Source organism: Blennius ocellaris (assembly GCF_963422515.1).
Source record: "Blennius ocellaris genome assembly, chromosome: 15".
In the NCBI taxonomy this organism is placed as follows: domain Eukaryota; kingdom Metazoa; phylum Chordata; class Actinopteri; order Blenniiformes; family Blenniidae; genus Blennius; species Blennius ocellaris.
The window spans coordinates 17,097,231-17,110,235 of NC_137664.1; the positions used below are offsets into that span (position 1 = coordinate 17,097,231).

Below are 13,005 nucleotides of genomic sequence, written 5' to 3' on the forward strand. Positions count from 1 at the left end.
ATAACAATAACAAGAATCCAACACGTCTTTTTTGTTGTTTAGTTGTAAAATAAATTAAACAGATGAATACGTAAAACAAACATTCATATTTGGAGAAAACAAAGTAAGTTATGCAACGAAATATGCAATTCTGAGACATTTCTCAGTAGAATCCTCATTAACCAAAGGAACATGTCATAATCATGTAACAATACTAATGATTTCCTCAAAGTCCCAATTTAACATGTTGAAAAGACAAAAACAGCGAAACTGCTGAACCCTGATCTTTTTTGTTTGTTTATACTTAAACCTCCTTTTATAATCAAATTATTTCATCTTGTATGTTTCACCAGTTTCGATCAAGTTTGCGTGTTTTTCTGCGTGTGAAGCGACTTGACTGAACTTGCTGTGGCTCCACCCTCCGTTACTCGGCCTGATACGTGTTCGGACTGGTGCCTTTAACTCACAAGCATCTGGGGGAGAGAAGAGGAGGAGGAGGAGGAGGAGAAAATAAAAAAACGGGGAGAAGAAAGAGGACTTTCCCCCCCTCCTCCCGGGTGTTATCTGGAGGAATGAAGCAGCAGCGTCCAGCTCGGTCAGATCTCTGTCCTCTGCTACTAAACTCGGTTTCGCTGCGGGTTTCTCGACTCTCGGATGAAGTTGCGCTCGGAAACAAATGATATTTGAACCCGGAGAGGAGCGGAGAGAGAGAGAGAGAGAGAGAGAGAGAGAGAGAGAGAGGAGGTGGGTGTCCGGCACAAGTTCCCCTGCTTCTTCTTTTGTGCAGGGATCTCGGACAAAAAGCAAAAAAAAAAGAAAAAAGAATTAATTAACTAAAAACAAAAAAGTAGTCGGATAGTTCCTGCAGCTTTGATCAGAATCCAGTTCACATGGGATCTTAAAGGAAGGAGGCTTCTGCAAAAGTAAGTTCCTGAAAACTCTTTTCAATTCCAAAAAAAAAAGGAGAATATACTTTGAAGAACGGAGTTCAGAGAATGGCGTTAAAGGCCAGAGTGTTGTATGATTTCCACTCTGAGAACCCGGGGGAGATCTCCATATCGGAGAACGAGCTGGTGACTCTGTTCAGTGAGGAGGAGCTGGAGGGCTGGCTGGAGGGGGAGAACAGCAGGGGGGAGGCCGGCCTCTTACCTGCCTCCTACGTGGAGATCGTCAAGGACCACATCACCGCCAGCGTCAACAACAACGGCTTTTCCTCGCCCAAAACAAAAGCCCAGACCCCCACCCACACCTCCTACACCTCCTCCGACTCCCAGTCCCAGAGAGGGTTTGGGGCCGGGAGCAGCGGCAGCGGGGGCGGCAGCTTCCACACCAGCCAGGGCAGCGACGACGACTGGGACGACGACTGGGACGACGGCTCGCCGTCGGCCAACGCGCCCCAGGGCCTGGGCAGCGCCCCGCCGTTGTACCCGGTGACAACCTCCCTGCCGGGGCGGGGCAGCGCCCAGCAGCATCAGCAGCATCATCACCAGCATCAGCAGGCCAAGAGCTCGGCCACGGTGGGGAGGAACCTCAACAGGTTCTCCACCTTCGTCAAGTCCGGCGGGGAGGCCTTCCTGCTCGGCGAGGCCTCGGCGTTCGTGAAGGACGGGGACAGGATCTGCGTGGTGATGGGGCAGCACGGGCCCGAGTGGCAGGCCGACCCCTATCCTTTCACCTGCACCATCGACGACCCCACCAAGCAGACCAAGTTCAAGGGCATGAAGAGCTACATGTCCTACGGCCTGACCCCGACGCACACCAACGTTCAAGTCAACCGCAGGTACCCTCTTCCTCTCCCTCTTTCTCTTCAACTTCCTTCTTGTTTCTGCGCTCTCTCCCCCCCGGCCCTATTATTCCTAAAATACTTTCTTCCTGTGACCACAATTGTTCCTGCAAAAAAGGAAGAAAAAAAAAACAAAAACAGAATTGTTGACTTTTGCCATCTGGAGATCTCTTTTCTCTTTTCTTTGATGTTCCTCTGCAGCCTTTCATATCTTTCCCGGGTCAGTATTTCTGTCGTTTCAATTACACGGTAATTTATTCTTTGCTTAATGGGAAAAGTTTCTTCACTTGCTCTTCTTCGTGTCATTTACCTCAGTCTCATTTCTCACCCTTATTCCATCAGGTACAAGCACTTCGACTGGCTCTACGCCCGACTGGTGGAGCGTTTCCCCGTCATCTCGGTGCCACACCTGCCAGAAAAGCAGGCCACGGGCCGTTTCGAGGAGGACTTCATCTCCAAGAGGAGAAAGGGTCTGATCTGGTGGATGAACCACATGATCAGCCACCCTGTGCTGGCTCGCTGCGATGTCTTCCAGCACTTCTTGACGTGCGGTGCGGACGAGAAGGCCTGGAAACAGGGCAAGAGGAAGGCGGAGAGGGACGAGCTGGTCGGAGCCAATTTCTTCCTCACCATTAGGTATGAGGCTAAATTTGAGTGGGATTTTTTTTATAATTTTTTTTTTTTTTATTTGAAACTATTCCCCAAACAAGACGCAGCAACAAAATTGTCATCTTGTGTCATTCTGCTTCTTGCTTCCCTGTCAGATTGATCTGTAAAGCAATGAGCAGATCACCAGATAGTGTGGTGTGGTGGTACAGCTGATTATCTTACCTGTTTTTATTAATATTATTATTACATTAGACCATTGGGCACACACATTTTAGGCCACATACAACCTAATTGTATCCATTCATCCATTAATGAGCAACTTACATGAATGTATGGAACATTTTGAGCTTTCTCAGCAGGTATAGATTAAATACAGCAGTTGTCGATAGAGGGTCATCAGAAGAACTTAGATTCCGGTATTTATAGTAATACCCCTTAGCAGAGAACCACTATCAGTATTTGTCATGTTAATATCCTGTAACTGTTGTCTGATAGTGGTGGAGCAATAGATAGAAAACCTGCTCCACCACAGTGAAGACGTTGACACGCTTGAACCGATGGGATTTCCAAAACATTTCTAAAGCGACGGATCCTTCCTATAATGTGTCCCATCAGCACGCCCGACGTCCCGCTGGACCTCCAGGAAGTCGAGAGCAAGATCGAAGGCTTCAAGACGTTCACCAAGAGGCTGGACGAGAACATCGTGGTGGTGAACACCACCATCAACGAGTTCGCCCGCAAACAGATGGCGGGTTTCAAGAAGGAGTACCAGAAGGTGGGGCAGTCCTTCAAGCTCCTGGGGCAGTCCTTCGAGCTGGATCAGCAGGCGTACTCGGCCGGCCTCAACAAGGCCATCGCCTACACCGGCGACGCCTACGAGGCGATAGGGGAGTATTTTGCTGAACAGCCGCGGCACGACCTGGACCCCATTTCGGACCTGCTGGACCTGTACAGGGGACACCTGGCCAACTTCCCCGACATCGTCCACGTGCAGAAAGGTATGGAAGCGTGTGTGTGCCTGCGTGTGTGTGTGCACTAAATGGCAATGTGGGTGTGCAATGAAAAAAGTATGCGAGGGGAGTGACACACTAGGAAAAAAATGCATTAAACCTTCAGCATGATTGTGAGGAAGGGACCAGATGCAACATGGAGCCCAGTGGAGGTTTCTTTCTTTTTTTTTTTTTTAGGAAGGGTTTGAAGAACTGGCTTGAATGCAGTGACCAGAGTGAGACCTCTTGCTCTGAGCTTCAACAGCATACTGTAAAAAAAAAAAAAAAATTCTGAAACATGGCATGCCAATATACAGGAAGATAATTTGCAAAGACCCAGATTCAAGCTGTTTTCTTCCCAGAGGCAACATCTGTTTTCATTTACTGGACTGCAATGTTAAACTGGGTCGAAAACTGAAACTCACAGTCCATTGTAACAGAGCACTGAGAGGGCCTGTGCTTGCTCACTTGAAAAACACACACGCACACACACTCACACCGACGACGTTTACAAAGGATTTGCAGAGGAGTTAGCTTGTTAGTTCCATGCAGGTTGGGAGGAGGGAGTTGCTGCTGGCACGCACAGGCCAGACGTTTGCCAAACTGGAGTTTCTATAGTCCACCGAGCTCTGTTCGACCGATACAATCGCAGCTCCGAGCTATGGAAACAGGCTGAATCGCAGGAGCTCCAGAGACTGACAGGATGTCACCTCCTTTCCAGTTGACAATTAACGCATTGTTTAATGTCTTGCGAGAAACACCAGTGGTTTCCTTTACTTTTTATGACCCCCCCACTTTCTTTTTGAAGTTTCATTAATGAGTGCATGTTCAATTCCATTCTCGGAGCTTAAAAGCAAGAAGCTGCACGGCTATTGTCAAATCCTTCTGCAGCATCAGCTCCCAGGAAAACTTTGTTTTAAAAAGGCAAATGACTCATACTTACTCAAGTCAAACACATTCTCTTGTATTAAACATTAGGATTGTATGAAAAGATCATCCAATCCACTAAACTACTGCAATCAGTGAAGAGAACTCACCATGACCCACTTTTTTCTGTCAAAGTTGGGCCAATCTAAACAGATCTTTGAGAGGATCACTTTAAAAGAGCTGTCATTGGACTCTTTTAGAAACCGTTCTCAGCTTTACTTTATTTTCCAAGACAAAATGGGCATTTTTGAGGCCTTTGGTCATCCCTTCATCTTTCAATAAAGGTAGATTTAACCCCTTGGAAGACAACATTTGATGCTGCTTATCAAATAAACAGACCAGAAAGAACACAAAGCTCCAATTACTGACTTTCTAAACTCACTGACCCACCAGTTGTTTACTTGAACAAGGGAAGTTATAAACACAGTGGGGTTTTTTTTTTTTTTTATACAAGTTGTGTTCATGAAGCGGTGGTACATATATCTTAAAGTGATACTGCTTCACAAGAGTAGACTCGTTAATGAAAATAGTTTTTCGTTTAAATTGTAGCAAAAACGTAATGTTATGTTCTAGTTACCTAATTCACTTTTTATGAAAATGTTGAATATATAATGTAAAATCAATAAAAACACTTATTTTAGAAAGATGTGTGATAAAAAAAAAATTAAATAAAAGAATGTTCAAGCTGTCCATAAATGGTCCTGTATACTTCATAATGTTTCACCGAATACAGCAGTTTGATGATTCAGTCTTGTTTGTTGACAAAAGTAATCACAATACAAATCAGTGCTCTAATGCTTTGCACTAAAAGGAAAGTTGACATCCTGTTTTTGCTCCGTCACTTTTCCATTGCTGCAGTTTAGACGGTGATAAGTAACCATCACCAAAACAGCGTTATGCCTCCAGCCCTGGAGAACAACAGTCCGCTATGGTTTTCATATATAGTCTCTCCTTGTCTCCCGATTGTAATAAACGACATCTCATGTGGCTTCCTGCCGCGCTTTATGATAACAGTTTCGTAAGATTCAGGATGGTGTGGAACATTGGACTCTGGCCGTCCAGCAGTCATGCCGACTCTTTTATAGAGCTACAATGACAACTCAAGATTTCATCAGCAGTGTTTTGTAGCAAAAATCAGTGCGTGAAACTCAAATGGTTGAACACTTTCAAAGCACTTCCTGTCATCATTCAGGACCCGTCGTTACAAAATATAACATTTTGTTTTGCGATGTGCAATGTTTCCTAATTCACCCAGCCTATGGGTAAATTGCATGAAAACTGCAAATTTGCAGAGTAAATTCTGACAACAAACTCACAAGCATGGACGATGAAATCATGAAGAAACTGATTAATCAGCTGCCTCGTCGTGCTGATAGTTTGTGAAGTCCACATCAGTTCGAAAACTTGGTAGCAAGTGACTATAAATACTGATTTTCAACTCCAGTTATTAATGCGGCTTCTTTGTCATGAACAATAATCAGCCTTCACACATAATAGTTATTGTCAATGACTGATGTTATGTTAACTTTTTTTTAAATCTTATTTCTTTATTGGGCCTTTATGAGATTAAAGATCTTGTTTTGAAGGGAGGCCATGCCGAGACTGCGGAAGCACTCAGCACAATGATTATGCCACACAATTAAACAACTAAAGACAAGTGAGGAACAATAATTAAAACAGGGGTGTCAACCATAAGGCCGTGGGCCAAAACCCAGCAAGAGGCTCTCCAACCTGGCCCCAAAAACCACTGAGTACGTTGTAAAGATTTTAATGAAAACATTTATTTTCTTAAGACAAAACTAAAATGTGTTTGAGAACCCAGTACTGAAACATGATCATATAAAGAAACTAACATTAAATCAACGATAATGGCTGTAGGAAGCCACTCACATGCAGATAAATGCCACCCAAGAGCCTCGACTGAAATACACAGCAGCTGCATTATCTTTTTTTTCTTTTTTTTGTCTGATTGAATTTGTTCTGATTGAGAGACCAGAGTTAATGAAAGAAGTGGATGTGCAGGTGTAAATGCACCACCATTATTATCTGATTGAGTCAGTTGATCAATCCCATAATGCTTTGCTCTTTGATGTTGGTTCCCACCCCCGGTGTTGCCAGGTTGGACACATTTCCACTTAAGTGTTTTGAACATGTTGGGCTGGAAAAAAAATTGCATTGGGTACGTTGATGAAATTTGAGAAGGTTATTAATACGTTTGGCAGGTTTTCAGAAAATGCTCCAGAGAAAACGTTCTCCGAGTAGTTCCCATTACTGACTGAGTTTATTTTGGAAATGAGAGAACTTCAGACGGCGTTTACGTCATCAGTTATTGGTTCATCAATTGTCGCTCTGAAACACTCCCACAAGTTGTTTTTGTCTTCAGTTATTTCGGTCTGTTGAGGAACTTTGCGCGCTTGTGACATACTCCTTATCGCTCATGTGATAATGTTACAATTTTAACGTCAGTTTTGAGAGAGGCTCAGATTCAGATTCAGGCTGGTTCTTATCAAGTTCGGTGTGATACAACTTGTGTTTGTGCTGGAAACTGTCAGTCAGAGCTGGCAACCCTGTTCACACCCAGTGTCTCCTGGAAAACTTCCCGCTGTAGTAATTCCTGAAATCGACGTCTGTAGTAAATAGCTTGTCTGAGCATGCGCGAATACACGGACAATAACAACAATGGCGGCGTCCAGAGTGTCATGACTCCCGGTCCTTATTCTCCTGGGACTTGGTGGTTTTCTAATGGAGAATCGCAGTAATAACAATTGAACTTGGTTGCCTGTCCATACACATATCCGTATAAAACAACACTGTTTTTCAGAATTTCTGCCACTTCCATGTAAACAGACATCCTTTTCAAAGTGTTGCCATGTAAATGCAAAACGTTTCTGAAAGGAAAACACAATAACGGTGTGTTTCCACTTCATGAATTATAAATGTGGTTACACCACCTCCTCAGATCCACTTTGTAACACATTGTGTCACATGGTTTCAGTCTGATCCCACAGAAGTGTTTACGTGGTGTGATTTTAATTGGATTGGCGTTTGATCAGATCGTTTATGGTCCTTGTGACCACAGCCACTCGTGGCACAACAGTCAGTAATGAACCTCATGATACAAATGTCCAGTAAAGCCAAAGGCTTCTGTGTGCGTCTGCCAGGACATTGTTCGTCCAGACAAACATCTTGAATCAGGAGATTCTCAGTTCTCGATCGCTGCTTTTTGTCTGCCGAGCGACACCGACGTGTTCGTTGCCCGATTGCCGAGTCAGCACCTCTTTCCTGCTCGTCGAATGACTTCTCTTCAATAAAAGATGACTGGCTTGTAATGCGTCCCAGGTCTCAGTGCAGCTGGGGAGAGCGAGGAGAAACTCTAAATCATTGCGTTGCACTCGTTGACTCATCGTGGCAAACGATTGCCGATTTCAAAGACATCCGCCCTTCAGCTTCTCTCAGCAGATCCACATTCCTCAGACATCCAGTCATCTGGCTTCGTCCTGAGCGGCTTCTTCGGCAAACGGACTCGACATTATGGCTGCATCGCAGTTCATTAAAGCCACTGGACACTGACGGCGGAATATGCTGTTGACCTACATACGTACGGTACCAGTCATCGTCACGAGGTCTGCGTCTGCTGTTTTAGGGCGACATCTGATTTGAATGAGCTGAGATTCCTGGGCCTCTTGTCCTGTGTTGCCCTGGGACTGCAGGAATGCAAAATGGAGCGCTCTCAGGATTAGCTTCCCCTCCTCCTCTCTCTTTCTTCACCCGACTCTCTCCCTCCTTCCTCTCCGTGTACGGGTGAGGGAAAACGAGGAAGGAGAAGGAGGTGGTGGGGAGGTGTGCGATGCAGAGCTGTGTAAGTTTCCCACCAGGACAAGAGAACAAGAGTTCAGATTACAAGCTCTGTAATCGCTTTTGGCAGGAATGGAGCAAAGTCCAAGTTATTTTCACTCCTCTGGTGCAGATATGGTGTGCCAGTTGTTGGTTTTTTTTTATGTGTTAGAGAATAATGGATCTAGAAGAAAAGGGGTCAACAAAGTCACGCTGCAGTGTTAATGCTTCCCTGAGTTCCTCTTCAATCACGTCTATTTACACAGTCCCACTTCCACACAAACTGTTGAATCACACCAAACCTTCTGAGTCACGATTGGGCGTTGGGTAACTTCAATAAATCCTGGAAAAAGTCTGCAATAACCAGCTCGTTTCTACTGTGTGAGAAGAAATTTATGACCGGGGGTGTCTGTCTTTTTTTAGCTTTATTAAATGGAAACCGGCTCTTTTGTTGGTTGGATGACTCCAAGATAAAAAAGTGGGAAAAGAAATAAAAGTCTCTCACTTCCCCCTTTTCCTTTGGCGAGCCCGAAATGTATCATCTTCCAGATGGTAACTGCACTCAATTATGAGAGCTGAGCGACAGAAGCTGAGTAACAGACTCTCATTGAGAGTTTTTCATGTGAAGATTCACGTAAAGGGAGCGTTAAGAAACAAACAGTCTCGTCTTGTAAATCTGCTCCAATAAGAAAAACAGCAGTTTGAATAGTTAACACAGCAGAGACTGTGGCTTTTCGTAGTTCATAACTACAAAACTGACTCTTGAAGGAGCTTAAAAGAGCTGCAGTGAAAAGTGGGATCACTTAGAGTTTACATTTTGCACATTTTACAATTCAAATAAATAAAAAAAACCCAAATACAAACAAAATCTAAAATGTTTTTGTGTAGATGGTCAGTTTTAGTCCCACCATGACAAGTTAGAATGTTTATTTTGTTTAAACATGCACACCCATTATCTCGTACCATGGTTTTATCTTGTTTACAGTCTTTTCTGTCTTTGAGTGTTGTTTTTGTGCTTTGCAATGCTAATCGTACAGACCAGGGATCTGAAAGCTCCAGCTCTGTGGCCCTTCTTGTCTCTCTAAAGTGGCTTTATTTTCATTTTGATTTTGTTGCACAGCAGACGAATTAATTCTTGTAGTTTCAGATCAAATTGAGCTAAAATAATTAGTAAAATGTTTCTCTGTCACCTGCCAGGCACCTTTTACTGCATTATTAAGTGAATGTCTGTCGATGCATGTCTTAAATAAACTATATGCAGCATGCTATGGCTGAATTCGTGTTATTTTCCTTTATGCAAATATCCAATTTATTGGCTTCATGAACTGAGAGAACAACCCTTCCCCCTTATTTTTACTAAATGTTCTCACTCTGCATCCATTCCCAGGTGCACTGACCAAGGTGAGAGACTGTCCGAAGCAGGAGAGTGACCTCCACAACCGCTGCAACATCATCTCTTGCGCCACACTGGCCGAAATTCAGCACTTCCACCGCACACGCGTACGGGACTTCCGCTCGCAGATGCAGCACCACCTCCGCCAGCAGATCAGCTTCTTCCAGAAGATCACCGCCAAGCTCGAGGAAACTTTGCAGAGATACGACGACGAGGAGTAGGATGTGGAGATAAGGGAGAGGTCCGACTACAAAGGCCTGGAGGACAAGGGAGGAAACCTCACCGTATAATCAGACAAGGGTAATTGTTGGCTTTGTCCTCTGGTAGTGGAGAATTGCTATTTGTCTTAAAAAGAAGAGAAAACCTTGCAGATGTTTCGATGCAATGGCTTCTGCGTCTGTGCGGGAAGGAACACTCTACTTTAAAAAAATAAAAATAAATAAAAAGATAGAGCGCACATGACAATGTCTTGAATTATCAGATCAGCTCTGATGAATGTACCAGTAAGAGGGATTTGTGCTGACCCGACTTGTCTTGCGACTCAGCAGGACTGCAGCAGATATTTAAAACAGCTGCTCTCGGTGAGGAGGGGGGAGTCATGTGACCACCTCGCCACTTCAAGGACGCCCTCCGTCAGAAAATCCAACGGAAACACCCAAAAACACTTGCAAAATAATTTCAACTGGATGGTCCAACGATTGAAAGGCAGCATTAATGTATCTTTTTTTTTTATTTTATTTTTTTTATTATTATCTTTACACATTTGTTTTTTACTTGAATTGCCCTGCTCAGTATTTGGTTTGTATGGCAACATATTCAAGGTTGAGACTTCTGGGAATCTGTCTCAATCTGTCCAGCTGGAATTTCCATTACAGTTTGGGATTGGATCTACTTCAGATGTTTCGCCTCTCTTACACGTCAGCAAAATATTCAGTGCATTTTAATTCCAAGCTCTTTATCTTTTTTTTTTTTCTTTTCTGTTTTTATTTCCCCCTGTATGTTTCTCGTTTGGGAAGCAGTTTCACAGCTGTCTTTCCACCCAGACGTTTGAGTAAAACCTGAGGTTGACATTTGGCTTTTGGCTCATTCCCGGAGAGGTCAGACATCAGATTGATTGCTTCAACGTGATGGATTATGTGGACTTCTTGTCTGATTGCAGCATTCTTTTTAGGGCGAGGAAAGCCCTCCATTGCAATGTCTATGTTTTTCTTTTTTTGATACTATCTAGGGTCCGATATGACCAAAATCTACATGGAGCTGCTCGACGTGTTGCATTTCATAGTTTGCATACCCGCCTCTGAAATAAGCTCAGCTCATAAATCTGTTTGTTCTAAACAGTCACAGGATTTTGTTGCTGAACCTTTTTAGCTTGGCATCCTGGAGAGACATCCTGTATTGATTTATTGAGCCCCGAGTCTCAGTGGAACTCCTTAAATTCAAACAGTCAGGGCTTTGGAGGCACCGATGCCAGAGGGAATGATACAGTCTGGTGAATATCACCGATATCTTCCTACAAATTGGAAGGGAAAAAAAACTGCCAGAGATGATTGGGATCTTCACTTCAGTTCAACATTGGAACTCTTAATGCTGTCAGTTTTCTACTCAGATAAAGTAGTTCTGGTAAAGATTGTATTTTCAGGTGTGATCCTGGGATTTTACAAGCTCTGAAACAAGACAAGCTATCACTGTTTGTTGTGCTCGGATCACAAAACTGTTTCTCACCGCTTTTAAAGGTACAAGATGTCACATTGAGTTAAATAATCAATATGAGGAATGTGAAGAAATCTGATGTCATCTCAAGACATGTTTGTGTTTTATTGTTGAGAAATCTGCTTACATTCCCAAGCTGAACCTCAGTGTTGTAACACTACTTTGCACAACAAATCATGAGTCACTTCAGTGGTTAGTCTGAGTTTCTGCTGAACACAAGAAGAAAAACAACCACATAAAGTGCACAAATGTGTCAAGACCTAAATCTGACATATTGTACCTTTAATGTAATCCAACTGACAAGAATTTCAGCAAATACTCAAAAACTATACATTTCTTTAGTTATGAATTTGTTTTGTTAACTTTGTTTTCCCAGAATATAATTTATCGTTTTACTTGACCCGTTTCCTGTCTTTAATATATCCATGTTCATTGTAACTTATAAAATGCTTAGTTTATTGAAGATAAGCCATAATCCTATTGGTATAAGTTACTTGATCCCCAATCACTATTTCAATGATCCTATGTTAATTCTGTCACGGATTTGCAGGGTGGACCCAAACAGACTCAGGAAGTTGCATTAAAAACCAGGTTTACAGAACCAAAACACAGGCGTGACACGCCGAGAGGGGTGACTAGAGGCGAGACATATTGAACTGAGGGAGAGGGTTTAAATACACAAGTAGGTGGAACGCAACGATAGGAGCACACAGAGGGAGAAGGCCATTGGTTAATTGGAAACACGAGGTGAAACACACAGAGCCCAGACACATGTTGCGTTGAAATGTTTCTCAGATAATGCCAATTTGCAAGTTGCGAACCCTTCCTTTTTGTAATAGTGTGTCAGAATGTGGAAACTATTGAAATGATCCCAAATGTTTACAACGAAAATGACATTTCCACTGTTGTTTTTAGTTCTTTGCTGGACCAAAACAAGTTATTGGTAATAAATAAGTCTTCTAATTAATGTAGTTTACTAAAAGTAGACAGTAACCGTCAACGAGACATAAATCATAATCCTAAAGATAAATCAGACTTTTCCAAATTGTGGATTTGTCTAGTCAGGAAATACTTTTGGCTGTTATAATTTTTTAGAATAAATCTAACCCATCAAAAAGATCACCCAACAAGACATTTTCTCTCATGTTTTCACAATTCTGACATCAAAAAGGATATCTGTGGTCCAGTTCTACCACTAAAATAAAGCCCGTCACCGAGATGTTGCCATTGCCATTTCCTGAAGAAAGTCATGTCACTTCTTTTGTTTGTCCTGCGGAGGCAGCGACAGTCGGTCCCTGATACCCGACGCCACAGTTCACAGACTGCGGATTAGGTTACTGTAACCGCAGGCGCTTCATTATTTAGACCTGCTTCTTTCTACGCCGTCTTTCTCCAGTCTTCATTTTCCTCTGTGATTATTTCAAATGATAGTGATTTATCATTCTGAATGGGTCAGTCTTACAATTGATGCTCGTCTACCATTATGAGCTGAAATCCAAAATTGCAATTGCTCATAAGGTAATCTGAAAGATATATAAATATCTATCTCACTAAAGATACACTAAAGTGCACGGAAGATTTTGAGAGGCCCATTTATTTGCAAATTGCTTAAAACCTGTGAAGTTATGTCATAAAAACACATTTGTCAATCATTTACACTGAGTATTTCAAAACTGAAACAATTAAAAAAAAAAAAAAAGTGCAAATACGTTCTCGAAACCTGCCTTAACACACAAGCCAAATTTAAGAAATAACCTTTATTAAAATATATATCTTACAGT

The 13,005-nt window shown here is 42.8% G+C and overlaps 1 protein-coding gene across 1 annotated transcript; it reads left to right on the top strand.

Moving 5' to 3' along the window:
- Positions 1-473: 473 nt before the first annotated feature.
- LOC308140384 (sorting nexin-18-like) lies at positions 474-11,595 on the top strand. The gene is made up of 4 exons (XM_080510146.1): positions 474-1,759; positions 2,105-2,398; positions 2,987-3,369; positions 9,509-11,595. The coding sequence occupies exons 1-4, from the start codon at positions 975-977 to the stop codon at positions 9,733-9,735; spliced, it is 1,689 nt and encodes a 562-aa protein (XP_080366272.1). The 5' UTR covers positions 474-974; the 3' UTR covers positions 9,736-11,595.
- The last annotated feature ends 1,410 nt before the right edge of the window (positions 11,596-13,005 follow it).